A 13,914-nucleotide genomic window follows, 5' to 3' on the forward strand; every position below is an offset into this window, starting at 1 on the left:
CCCCCCACCACCCCACCAGCCCCCCGCTCTTTTCAAATTACATCTTTTACGCTCGCAGCCTCTTCCTCTAAAAAAAAAAAAAAAAAAAACTTTCCATCCTCGTTGTTGCGGCTCCTGTTTCTCATTATTAAAAAAAGTCCTTTAAAGCCAGACAATTTTTAGGATTTCAAAACAAGTTATGCCCTAAATTTGTGACTGAAGCAGGAGCTGCTCAGAGTTCCTGATTAAAGGCAACAAACAGGAAACTGGATCCGACCTGCTCGGTCCTGGGACTCGTGTTTCTGGACAGCTTCAAACGTGGCCGACACCAAGGAATAAACACAGCGGTTCTGTTTGTCCTTCATGAGACAGATTAAGTTTGTTTTGGATCTTCTTCTTCTTCTGCTGTTTAACAAAGCTAACGTTCTCCATAGCGCCACCTTCTGACCACATCATGCTGCCCGGCTTACTTTAACCGAAACAAGCCTGTTTACAATTTTGTTTTTCACCACACATCTCATGCTCGCAGCCTCTTTCTCAAAACAAACAAACAAACAAACAAACAAAAACCCAACAACTATCTACCCTTGGCTCTTGAAAATCCCTTTAAAGTCAGATGATGTTTTTTCGGATTTCAAAACAAGCGATGCCCTTAATTTTACACTGAAACTGAAGCTGTTCAGTGTTTGAATAAAATGCAACAAGAAAAGTTGAAAATTGCATTTTCTGTTTTTGCAAGGAGGTGAAAAAGTTCTTCTTCTCCTCCTGTTTATTACAACTATCATAGTCTATAGCGCCTCCTTCTGACAGCATCATGTAAAGTCCAGTAAACTCACGAACAGTTTACGGCAACAAGCCGACTACACTCTTGTTTGTGTTTTTTTTATTTTAACGCTTGTTTGGCAGTTGCATCTTTTACATTTCTGAATTTTTCTTGCAACATTTGAGAAGTTCACATCATTTACGCCCGCAGACGTTTTTTTTTTTTTTTTAGGATTTCTAAACAAGCGATGCCCTAAATGTTAGACTGAAGCAGAAGCAGTTCAGTGATCCTGATTAAAATGCAAACAGAAAAAACAGAACGGGAGGCGAATGTGATTCATGTTGCGGCAGGCGAGCTGTGAGCCGCACACCTGCCCTCTCGTTTCACTTCACCTCTCAGCCGACCTGCTTGTTCCTGTGACTGGTGTGTCGGCGGCGCTGCCACGAGGGCATCGCCGCTCGCTGCCCTCCCCGCGGAGCAGCAGCTTCGGCGTGGGGGGTGCGTTAGCGACGAACGCACGCAAACACATGCGAAGAAGTGTTTGTCGGAGTTGCAATGGGCGTGAATCTCAGGATGAATATCTAAACGTGTGTGTTTACGCACGTGTGTGTGTGTGTGTGTGTATATGTATATGTGTGTGTGTGTGTGTGTGTGTGTGTGTGTGTGCGCGCTGCAACTCCTCTGTGAGCTGGCGAACGCCCCAGTGGTGTCACCCCCCGCCCACCACACAGCTGCCTCGCTGGTTACACTAACAATAATACGGACTTGGCATCAAAATAACCCTGCCTTCCCATGTCACCTCGGAGGGAGCCTTGTTAACCCTGCCACCTGAACTCACACCCAGGTTCACATGCAAACAATACATCATATGTTTTATCCCCCCACCCCCCCCACCGTGACTCCTCGCAGCCAAACAAAAGCCTCACCTGCAACTCATCACTATAAAACACACACTAACGCCCTCCTGCCGGGTTGAAAGGAGCAGCTTTAGGTACAGATCCAACAATATGGTTTATTTCGGGGGCCGATGCTGAACATTGGTGATTAGTAAACGATATTTGGGACTAAAAAGAGAAGTTTAGTTGACTGAAGCTCCCAGGAATGTGTGCACAAGCTTCAACCCACCATCTATAATGTGCTTAACTGAGACACTGGAATGACGATGGAGAACCTTCAAGCTGCGGTCGGTGTGAATCCACCAGAACGACGAGGCTGAACTAAACTAACAACACGTGGTCATTCAGAGCATGTAACCTAAACACTTCCAGTACAAAAGCGCGCCCAGTTCCAGCTCTACCACTGCTGTTTGCTGTGAGACCAACAACAGTTTGTCTCCTGCAGTTCTTCTCTGTTTTATTAATTCTCTGTTGTTGCCCACTGAGGCCCAAAAACTGTTTACGGTTATAGTTTCTCAGACACCATCTCTGGGTAACCTGTAGCTGCTTCCTCGCTCAGCCGCTACTCAACGCGCCACAACTTCAAGACAAAGAAAACCAGCACATTTTCACGTATACCGTCGCATCTTTTTGCGTGAAAACTGAGCAACTTCCTGTCACTTTTTATCAGCCGTGTTTCAACGACGTATTTTTAAAGGGCGCTTTGAATTATCAGAGGGAAGGTTATGGGAAAATTTGAAAAAACTAGTTTCTTGTGCTCTGCTGACGTGGAAGGTCAACGCACTTAATTCAAGATTCAAGACCTTTATTTGTCACAAACACAATTACACACTGAACAACGCGCAGTGAAATGTATTTAGTGTCTGTTCCAGACTGAAAGAAGAAAAGAAGAAAAGAAGAAGACGACGACGAAGAAGACAAAGATGGAGACAAAGAAGAAGAAGAAAAAGAGGAAGAAGACCAACACGAAGAAAAAGAGAAAGACACAATCATTATGTATCTAGACAGAAATAAGCAAAGTAAATAAATCAAAGTGTCAAACAGTGCAAAAAAAGTGAGACAAGTTCTGAGATACCAAGCAAACACACACGATTGATCAGCTGTTTTCAAACAGCATGAAACACGGTCGACTTTAGCCGACATGAAACAACAATAATTCCTGAAGATTTCTCTCCATTTTTCTTTTGCTGATGAACAAAGTCGAGTTACTTTCTTCTTCTGTGACGTTTTTTCACAAACAGCTGGTTTCCTTCTACTTCCTTCTGACGACACCGTGCTGCCAAATTTATTCGCTTATGCAACATTTCTGCGACAAGTTTTGCTTGACAACTACCCACAAATGCGTCTTTATTTACAGCGCAGGCGACGGCGGGATCGATATTCTAGCTTAACCCTCGGCACAAAAGCAAAATGTCAAACTCTTCTCTGCGAAAGAAGAAGAAGAAAAAGAAAAAAAACAGCGATAGTTGTGACACAAATTAAGGTCAGGCTGCTGAAAAATCCTCCCAAACTCATCCCCAAACTCCGCTCTTCCTCGTTCCAGCACTCCCTCCTTCCCTTCCTGCCATCTCCCCCTCTTCCTCCCCCTGTTTTTGCACCCTGCCCCGGGGCATGTTCCCTTTATTGGCATTTCTCCTCAATCTGCTGTATTAATTGTTCATCTGTGCAGGAGCCGGGGAGCCTCGTGCAATATGGCGCCAGTAATTATTTGTGCCCATTGTGTGCCCGAGCTAGAAAATGTTTTACCAACCCATATGGGGCGAAGCTGTGGACCAGCGCAGCAGCGAGGCTAACTGTTGCTTATAGAAAACTCTAAAAATAAAAATGCAGCCCTGCAAAAAAAAAACAAACAAACAAACTGCGAGGCGTCCAAAATAAAAAAAAAATCAAATGTCATATTTATAAAGCCGAGCAACACTTTCACCTCGTCTCTACGCGAAACTTCGTCCACCTGTCCGCTGAAATAATCCCTCTTTAATACGCAAACATATTAGAATACATGAAGCTGGAAAGTAAAACAGAGCAGATGCAGAGTTTTTTTATGCCCCTAAAACTTTGCAGTTGTTGTTTTGCTCGAGTTTCATGTGCATCATTACTGATCTGCATGCAGCAGACCGCAGGCCTCAGGTGATTATGCTCACCGCTAGTTTTTTTTTTTTTTTTTTTTTCCCTGTCTTTGTCTCGTCTCTAAAGCTTGAGTGAATGCAGGACTCCAGAGGTTAGCAGAGTTGTTTTTGTGGACGGCGGGCTGGTGAGCAGCACACAGTCTTTTGTGAACAGGGTTTCGCTTACTGTGCGCTCACATGCTCTGCTGGCTTTAGCTAACTACACCTCCCGGAGGTCTGCAGCCACTGGGGTATGACATCTTTCAGACTCAAGGATTCAACTGTAATTTATCCTGCAGGAATAAGGCCATCAGAATTAACAATATACCACTGATTAATTTATCAGCCAGTGGTTTTTAACCCAAGGCTCTGGACATGGCAGCGCGAGCACATTATATATATTTTTTTTGTTGGGGGTAAGAAGATGATTTCAGGATGGTAGAAAGAGTAAAAAAAAAAAAAAGGACATTTGATGTACAAAAGCAGATCATTATCTCGTCTTTCTGTCCGGGCCAAACTTTAATCTGTGATGATTTAATCAGATTAATTAAAATGTATTCCAACATATGCAGTTAGTTTCCCAGACAATAGGTGAACGCAGGCATTTTTCAGCTAATCTACATTTCATTTTGTTTTGTTTGATTTTTTTTTTATCTACGAATGGGCTTAATGCACGTCTGAGGAAGCGGCCTGTTGGGTCAGAGTTCACCTGCAATGTTCATCCTGCACGCTGGCAGACTTTTTGAAAGTTAGGATTTAATATGTTTATCATACCGCATTCCTGAAGGGCTCCTTTTCTGCAGAAACGCCTGCTTATTGATCATTATTATTATTTAAATTACAAAGAGCTGAAATGATGAACTGAGTGAGAATTAATCTGCAGCAACTGATTGATACTGTTTAAAGCCAAACTGGCATAAATTCACTCTGGGAAAAATGTGCATATTTCACATTATAAAATCATTGTGTACATTTTTCCAGCTTGGTAAATAACAGATATCCAGAAAAATCTGAAAATAAAGTATTATTTTATATGCTAACTGTAAAAACACAGGTCTAAACTGTACGTAACATCCACATACCCAAAATTAGAATTTTAAATTGTTCTTTTACATCATTTCACCTTGATAGTACCCGCTGTGAATAAATCAGCAAGAAATATTCTTATTTTCAGACATTTGCTGCAATATAAAATAAAATTAGGTATATTAAGGATTGAAAATGAGGGTTTTTTGGTTTCCAAATGTGAAAATTTGATGCTTTTCTTTGTATACTCTGTCAATTCTGAATGTTTTGAGCTGCTGGTCACATTCGTTGCTTTATTTTTAATATTTGCTGATTTTCTTGAGGGCAAACGAGCGGATCAATTGCAAAAAAAAAAAAAGCTCACAAATTAATGAATATTGACAATAATCCTTAACCTGAGCTCTAAACTCCTGACAGAGTAACCAAACTGAATATTTCAAACACATCCTCGTTGAGCCAAATAACACGAGGCAGGTCCAATTCAAAATGCTAAACGAAGAGTCCGTCACTTCAGCCTGATATTAAACAGTTGAGGATCTTTCTCTCGGCTTCACACTCAAATGGACAAGACGCATTACATATTCTACATACTCAAGATGTTCTGGGGGGGAGAGGGAGGAAAAAAAAAAAAAGAACACCATAAAAACCTGTTTATACAACATAATTTGCAAATGTCCATGTACTCTGGAGGTTGATGAATGTGAGAAGAGCATAGCTGGAGGAAGGTGTGGGATGCAGAGGAGAAACTGCTACTGCTTCAGTTTCTGAGCACTCCTGAGAACGCAGCATTACTAAATCCTGCACTCATAAAACCAAATTCATCACCGTGAGGCACGAAAATAACGATACACTCGCAGCTTATGGCAGGGCATGAATATAAATGTTATCCTCCACAACATGTACAACCTTGACTAAATAAAACGATCCTGATCCTATAGGTCCCTGTGTGTGCATTGTGTTTGTGTGTGCATTGTGTTTGTGTGTGCGTCGACTCCTACTCGTTCTCACACTCCGCTCTGTGTTGTCTGTTGGGTTGTTTCCCCCAGAGACCTCCACTCCTGCTGCTGCTGCTGCCGCCGCCGCCGCCGCTGCTGTTGTATCCCCCGCTCGATGTGTCCCACATTCCCTTCCCTGCCACACTAATTGTTTTTTGTAATTATTTTCACCCCGTATTGTGACAGGCAGCGGCTGCACCACTCTTAACACATTAGTGCACGGGACGCGACGCACGGAGACGTCTCGAGCTGCACCAGAAAACACAAGCCGATGTGCAGGAAAACGTGAACGATATCACTAATTAAGTTTATCGTGACGCCGAGCGGTCGTACAAGCAAAACTGCCAAGTGTCATCTGGTTCCACCAACATTAGTCTTATATGACATTAAATACAGCATAACTCAGGATTTAGAACCTGCAGACGTCATCTTAGGCTGCAGGAAATTTTAACGGACATTTTTATGAGCGACAGAATTCATAGATTTATGCAAACCCTTAAAAAAAATCTGCATACATGCATCACCAGGGTTTGCTATGAACCTCATTACTTCTTGAAAAACCGGTACCGAAGCACTGGATGTTTCCTGAGCAGAACACTTTTCTGACACTGATGCATTAACATTAACATATTTTCTTCTGAGGACAGTAGATTTTAAAGCCCCTTTCAAGGTCAATTTGTGAGCTGTGATTTTATATAAATAAAGCTGACTTCACTTTGTTAATCCTCTGAACTCTAAACTCTGCCGGCGGGTTGGAAAGTTGTGTTGTCTTTACAAAATTGCCAAATTCACACCATTAATCAGACACAGAAATTATAAAAAACACAAAATCCGTCAGATTTTGAATTATCCGTCTGAAACTACTTGATGCTAAGCACCATTTGGTCATGAAAATACCAAAATATAGGTTAAAATTGTAACTTTTTCTGTTTTATTTTTTTTTAAAGCCCAAAATAATCCCGATCCAGATCCAGATTTTGCAAAAAACAAAAATTCTACATTTTTCGACGCAACCGTGAAGCCGTTCGTGACTTTAGCTGTGACCGACAGTGACGTGTTAAAAATCCAGGAGCTATTCGGCTGAACTGCAGGACCTGTTTACGCAGGGCAGATAGGAGACAAGTGGGGAAACAAGACAAGAATCAAAGATATTAAATACATCTGACCTTATCAATGTTTCTGATTTCTGTTCTCCCTCCTTCTTCATGGTTGTGCTGTTTCTATTCAGCTTCATATTGCAGTGAAAAATGAGGCCACAGTGAAGAAAAAGGAGCAGAACACACTCAGAAACTACTTGGAGTTTTGAGATTGAACGAAAAGTGACTTTTAAACCAATGGCCCCTGTACCAAGATATCTATTTTTTTGTTTGTTTCAACCTAAAGTAAAAACCTGAACTTGCTAGCATCAAAGAGTAGAGCACCACAGATTGCAAAAAATGAGCTCAGCATAAAGAAACAAGCAGACAAACAGATCAATAAGCTGCCAGCTACGTCTTCCTGCCCGCAAATCTCAGCTTAACTAAGTCGTGAAGAAACACTCGGCTCCTCGACGTGATTTGCTTGATGAAGTCTGAAGGTCACACACCGAGTGTTTTGACGACAGAGGACCTGTGCAGGACGGAGCTGCAGGTGTCGTGGTGAAACCTCAGAGGGAGAAACTTCAGTCAGGCTTCACAACAAGCTGACAAATGCACCCGTTCTGTCAAAACGGGTCTGCTGCTTTAACTGAGACGACTCGAGCTGATAAGGACACAAACACATGGACCATTTCAGCAGGGACTTGATTCCCACCTGAGCTTCGCGGTGAGAGCGGCTCTCCGAAGCGTCACGGCGGTGTCATGTCACCAGCACCAGCAAAGACTCAATTAGAAGGCTTTAATTTTCTGTTTTTACATGAACCCTAAGCAGAAACTAAAACACACTTTTAAATTGGATGAGTAAACCCACCACATATGGCCACTCTTACTTGGACTTACTGGAATTAGCCGGTGATTTTATCATTTGTTCCCTACAGCAAAATGAGATTGCAAATGCTGGCGGAGGGATGTAATTAATTTAAAAAGAGAAATTAAAATATTTATAGGTATGTTCACTCATTACTCCAGGATGAATATGCTTAATTTTAAGGGTGACCATTGGTACATGGGATTAATTAGCTGCTGTTTTGTTAACTGAGAAAATATACAAAGATACTGGTGTTGAAAGACTTTGCAGCTGAGGTGGGAAAAAAAAAACAACACAGGTAGAAGGATGTTGGAATAAAATATGGAGCAGTCGGAGAATTTATGGACAAGAAACTGCTTGAGTAACAGCAAAATAATAACCTCTATATTACTTTTCTGGCTGCCTACGTTTTTTTAAATCTGTATCAACGTGTTGATTTCTTGTCTTCCTCCCTTCAATTGTAAAAACTATTTAGGCTTACAGACTTTCTAAATGATCAACTATTTACAGTCACGGTAAAAAATTGTAGAGATTCTCGTGCTGTCAATCAAATATATGTTGCTATAATTAGAGTACACTGGATTTACACTGTGAGGACCAAAAATGAAGGAAGATTTATAAAAGCTAACCAACAAAAAGATCATTTCTCGATGCTAAAGTATGTATGAGGATTAGACAAAAAACTGCTCCTAACCTCAAACAGTTATTTCGGTTATGATTATAGTCCATTTTCTGAGGGCAGGAGAAAACGACAAAATAAAGGTTATAGTGACTGCTTTATGGGAAGCTTGTGGCTCTTACAGTAATAAAACTCAGATATGACCAGCGCCGACAGGGACAAATGAGTTCAAGAACAATTTAAAAATACAAACAAAGGCAATAAAGAGGAGTAATTTCTAATGGATGTGGTCAAATATTACAACACAATAAAGTTTATAAAGAAGATGCTTGGTCTATGCAAACCTGTGCTTTTTAAAGGATCTCTTCAAAGGATTACTCCAAAGTGATGTTTTATCTTTGCATCCTGACGCTTTTTGTGGGAATAGAACAAAAAAATAACTCCATGCTGGAGGCTCTGATGTTTGTAAATGTGTTAAAAGAGAAGTGCCTTTGTCGACTCGTACAACAGTCAAACTATTAAACCTCTGTTAACTGCACTGCGTCTATATATTGTATGAAGGTGTTCTTGTTTTTGAAAAACCACAGAGGACAGCCTTTACTGTGCACACAAAGCTGCAAAAAAAAGCTGTTTTTAGGAAATACTTCAGGATTTTACTCCTGGTAAAAATCACAGATACATCTCAGATTTAAAAAGACAAGATACTGCATTGTACTGATTCTGTTTCAGGCTATTTTCCGTTCAGTAAAAAGATCATATCATGAATGGATTCTAAGTGTTATGTATCAGATACTTACTCTGCTCCGCAGGTAGTCTGCCAGGTTCTTTCGTGTGAAGTTCGCTGCTGCTGCAGGACTGAGTTCGTAACCTAAGAAACGGGAAGAAGAAAATATCATCAGGGGCAAAGTTTTGAATTTATGCTTCTTTATTTAGTGAATTTTACAACCGTGAGACATTTTGGGCAGTAACTGGAAACCTCTGAAGAAAAGAAGGATAAGAGCGCCACTGGGCCTGGGCGATAAAACGATAGTGACATTAAGTGTTGATAGACACATCAGCAGCAGCAATAAGAGAACCGTCTGATTTGTTATTTTACTTGAATGCATGAGATTCAAGCTGATACCGAAGCAAAGTAGCATGAACAGATTCCAGTGGTGCTCCCTCCCTAAGCTCACAACAGCCTGTCAAACAAAGAGAGCGTTCCTTTATCCTGATTTAGTTTTTATTCATGTGTGCAAATTTATGTATTTGTGTGTGTGTTTTTCATTGTTGTGTTGATATTATTACCCGTTTACCTTGATAAATAGGCAAAAGTAGCTACATTCAAATCAAACAGGTTTCCTATTGATCATAATTAGAAAAAGGCGATTCAAATTTCACAATAATTATCTATCTCAACTGAAATTAAACATTTTATCATAGGTTTTTAGCTATGTTATCCAGCCTTAACTCCCTCACGTCTCTGAGGTTCTTACCGTTCCTCATTTTGTAGAGCTGAACGTTCTTCTGGATGTACTCTGCAAACTGCACCGTGTCTCCCGCTTCTCCAACACACAGCAGCAAGATCTTCTCGCTCAGCTTGAACATCTTGTCATAGTCTGAAAGACAAAGAACAAATATTCATCAGCAACACTGAGTGCTTAAATTATTACTGGACAAAAACAGAAACTCAGCATGTAAAATTTTGTTAAATTAATTGTTTGTCACCGGGAAATAAATACTTGTTATTCCAATACAACAGAACAGAGACCACAAAGCAACCACATATATTGGAAATGACAACCAGAAATGATAAGTTATGATGAGTCACATCTACAACACGGTGAGTTAATGAGGTTGTTGATGGTGGATTTGCGGATATTCAGGCTACAGCTCTGACATTGCAGTAGCATGAGCTCACCTTTCTCTTATCATGCTATCTGGTAATTGTCTTTTAAAGCCATTCCTGACTAAGGTGCAGATTAACTCAATGTCTAGAACTTGTCACCAGTTGAACAGATCACAAACTTTCAGTGCGCAGTGAGTTAAATCAGACCCCTTTCTAACCAGAACAGATATGACACTTTAAAATAACCTCTTCTTTAAGTCAGGAACGAACACCATTAGCAGGCTGCATTTGATTTAAGTGTCCATTTACTGATTTCCAGAGTTAGCAACGTCACTCAGAAATGACTTTCACTTTCACTGTGGGCAGTCTGCTTAGTCAGTTCGTGCTAACTTTAATTGTCAAAGTAATGTAGACTCGATTTGATTAAGTCAGAGAAAGCTAATGGCAATGATAATTCAACGTCACATGTTGTTACTGATTCTGGAAACTGTGCAAATTAAAGAGAGAAAGATTTATTTGCTGCTTCATCTCATGCTAGCTACTGTTAGCATTGCTAGCTCGCGTTACGTTCACATTGTGTGGTTACAGCTGGTTAACAAGGAAACTTCAATAATACACGTCAGTATATTTTAAGAAGTAAAGTCCACAAGCACTATTTATAAGTATGCTAATTTAATTTAACAAAGAAGTCAGAAAACATGCTACCGGTTTTAGCTAAAGAACAGCTAATATTAAGCTAACGCGTTGTCATACCGTGTTTCATCTGAATGATGCTGGAAGCTGCAACATTATCGGCGGCGACGAGGACAAAATCCCGTCCCTGTAGTCCGATTAAATATTCCATTGTGTACAACACGTATAAACTGAAATAGTAATAAAAAGTACTCCGAAGCGACAGACGTGTGTTAGCCTCGCCTGTACGGATTACACAGCAAAAGTTTGAGCTGTCTGTCGCACGCTGCCGACGTCACCAGGAAACAGCGTGTCGTGTTTTCTGCGCGACTCGGGCGGGCAATTTGAACGGACCGCCGCTGCTGCTGTTGTGGAACTTGTGTTCACGTTCTGCCGCGTCGATCGTGAAGAAAAGCAAAAGAGAGATTTATTGTTTCATCGGAAAAAGTTCCAAATGAAGGAAGGGACGCCTCGAACCGTGATGGCGGAGTCGAACAACCTGGACGGCTCGCAGAGAAGGCGGTCAGCGCGGTTGAACTCTCCTCCGCAGACTGAGGCTAAAAGTGACAACAAAATGGCGGTGGCTGTGAAACGCTCCATCACTGTGAGGAAAATAGCGCCCAGGAAAACCGTCGCACCGTCGGAGAACGACAAGGAGAACTCCCCGAGGCGGCGGCGGTCGGCCTCGGTGGGCGTCCAGCAGCAGCAGCAGCAGCAGCAGCAGAAGAAGAAGGAAGAGCGCGTCTCCACCCCGGGTCCTGTCCCGGACCGCAGCGGCTCCTCCTCGGCTAAGAAGAAGAAGAAACAGGCCGCTATGCCCTCACCGATCCTCGCGTCCTCCCCGCCGCCGGCTTCTCTCCCCCCGCAGCCGGATCCAGAGGACGCGGTGTGGTCGCAGAAGGTCCGCCGGTCCTACAGCAGGCTCAGCGACAAGTCCTTCTCCAGCCCCGACTCCCGGGACACTTTATTCGGCTTCGAGAAGCTAAAGACCCCCGAGGTGGTCCGGAGACCCGAGCAGTCCAAGGCCGGAGCCTTGGAGGTTTCTGGGTCCATGTCGGGTCTGAACTCTTTCACGTCGCTGCTGGAGGCCGAGGACGGTGGTGCGGCTTTCCCCGAGCCGGACCTGAACATCCCCGGAGTGGCCGTGGTGAAGGAGAAGCGGAGGAGGAGGAAGGTCCAGCAGATCGACTCCACGGAGCTGGACAGCCTGGCTGCGCAGATGAACGCAGAGTTTGAGGAGGCAGAAGAGTTTGAGCTGGTGGTGGAGTAAAAAATAAGGACTAAAAACTGTAAAAGACTGGAGGAACCTCCTCCAGCTCTCTGACAGGCTGGAGGGCACCAAACTCTGGGAGGACTACACAGAAAAACGCGTTTCACACTCAGAACATTCTGTATATTTCCACTTCTTCATGTTGTAAAGTTTGAATCTGTTTGCGTGTTCATTTAGATGCTCTTCATGAGGCTGGTTATGACACTGTGTGGAGGTTTATGTTCATATTGTGGGTTTGTTTTATTATGTGTAGTTATACACATAATGCCAAAAGTTCTTTATAATTTAAACACACAGATTTTCTTTACTGTTAAAGTTCAGTTTGGGATGGAGAGAACACTTTTTTTGTATTTTCAATTGGCTTTAATTGACTTCACCTTTATATGCCGGTTCCAGTTACACATGGAAGCTGTTGTTTGTGAACTTTAACACATATTAGGCAGCAACTGTAGGATCTAAAAGCCTTAAAAATTAGTTTTCTATCAAGAATTTTACCTTTTTTATCTTTATCCAACCTCACTGTTCGTATGATTATACGGAGTGAAACCCAACAGATGTTTACAGTAATTCAGAGGCCTGTAACCAGAATATTTCACATTGAGGTGTCAACTATCAGCATTCTTGAACTGTTTTCCATCTATTTTTATCCTAAACATGTCAATAAATGCTGGATGAATGAAATCACCAGATCTGACGGGACACTTAAACCTTCTTTTTTTTAACTCACATTATTTTGCCAGAGGCCTGAATATGGGGATCTTGTCACAGTTTTCCAGTGACAGTTTTAATAAAGTCAGTTTTAATGGCTCGACGGGAGACATTTATAGCAGTCCGGTTGATATTGTCAATGCATTTGTTGTAAGATTTCAGTGTTTAGTCCAAGTTTAGAAGCAACGCCTTTAAAAACCTGCTCATGTCACCAACCAGGCATCTTCTCAGGTTTGGTATTCGGTCGCTGGATGTGAGATGTGGATTAAATTCTGTGCTCTGAGGGTCTAACGAGGTGCTAGTCGAGCATGTTGTCTACACAGCAGCAGTCTCTGGTGGCTGTGAAGCAGCAGCAGCAGACTGACTGAGTGGGCAAACTGTTGGTTTAATGATGATGGTGGACGAGCGTTTTCCTCCAGAGTCTCTTAAAGGTGTAACAAGCGGTGAGCGTCTCAGATCGCCTGTCAGGATGAGAGTTAGTGGCTCGGTTGACTTTTAAAACCAGACGCTGATTCATTTGCAGCCGGTGACGTGTGAACAGGTGACGCAGGTTTACTGGGATGAAATGATGTTAAACTAACAGTCAGCTGAACTGTGTTCTCTTCCACCATCATCAGATCACCACATAATTATTCATCTGCTGCCAGAATAACGTTGATAGAGTTTGTGAGACTTTATTGTAGAGCTGCATTCATGTTCGATTATTGCTATTGTGAATCAGTTTGTGCAATTTTTTTTAAAGATAAAACATCTAAATTCTTTGTTTACAGCTTCTGAAATGTGAATATTTTCTGCTTTTATTCTTCCTCTGACGGCAAACGTGAACATCTTTGGGTTGTGGATGAAACAAGACACTCGAGCAGAGCTTTGGAGACACTATTTCACCTTTTTCTGACTTTGTTTACATCAAACAAATGATTAACTGAGAAAACTCAACAGTTTAATCAAATATGAAGGTAATCTTGAGTTCCAGCACTAATCTAACTGTAGGGTTTCCTGTAATGTTCTGTTGTCATCCAGACAGTTTCTTTCAACATTTTTCTGCAAATATTGTAAGTAAATAGTCGACTGGATAGTTGCTGAATCTTCTTTATTTAATCAGATTATTT

The 13,914-nt window shown here is 41.8% G+C and overlaps 2 protein-coding genes across 2 annotated transcripts in view; one reads left to right on the top strand and one right to left on the bottom strand.

Annotated features, from left to right (window-relative positions):
- Positions 1–11,100, bottom strand: part of LOC103375643 (proteasome subunit beta type-2-like) — a 15,266-nt gene extending 4,166 nt beyond the window's left edge. The window contains exons 1-3 of the mRNA XM_008305962.1: positions 10,909–11,100; positions 9,803–9,925; positions 9,119–9,195 (exon numbers count right to left, since the gene is read on the bottom strand). Coding sequence (XP_008304184.1) covers positions 9,119–9,195; positions 9,803–9,925; positions 10,909–10,999 — 291 coding nt within the window. The 5' untranslated portion in view covers positions 11,000–11,100. The remainder of the gene's footprint in view (positions 1–9,118; positions 9,196–9,802; positions 9,926–10,908) is intronic.
- A 91-nt stretch (positions 11,101–11,191) lies between these two features.
- Positions 11,192–13,572, top strand: LOC103375642 (sororin-like). The gene has a single exon (XM_008305961.1). The coding sequence runs from the start codon at positions 11,282–11,284 to the stop codon at positions 12,095–12,097; it is 816 nt and encodes a 271-aa protein (XP_008304183.1). The 5' UTR covers positions 11,192–11,281; the 3' UTR covers positions 12,098–13,572.
- The last annotated feature ends 342 nt before the right edge of the window (positions 13,573–13,914 follow it).

Source organism: Stegastes partitus, unplaced genomic scaffold (genome assembly GCF_000690725.1).
Source record: "Stegastes partitus isolate 25-593 unplaced genomic scaffold, Stegastes_partitus-1.0.2 Scaffold2730, whole genome shotgun sequence".
NCBI lineage: Eukaryota > Metazoa > Chordata > Actinopteri > Pomacentridae > Stegastes > Stegastes partitus.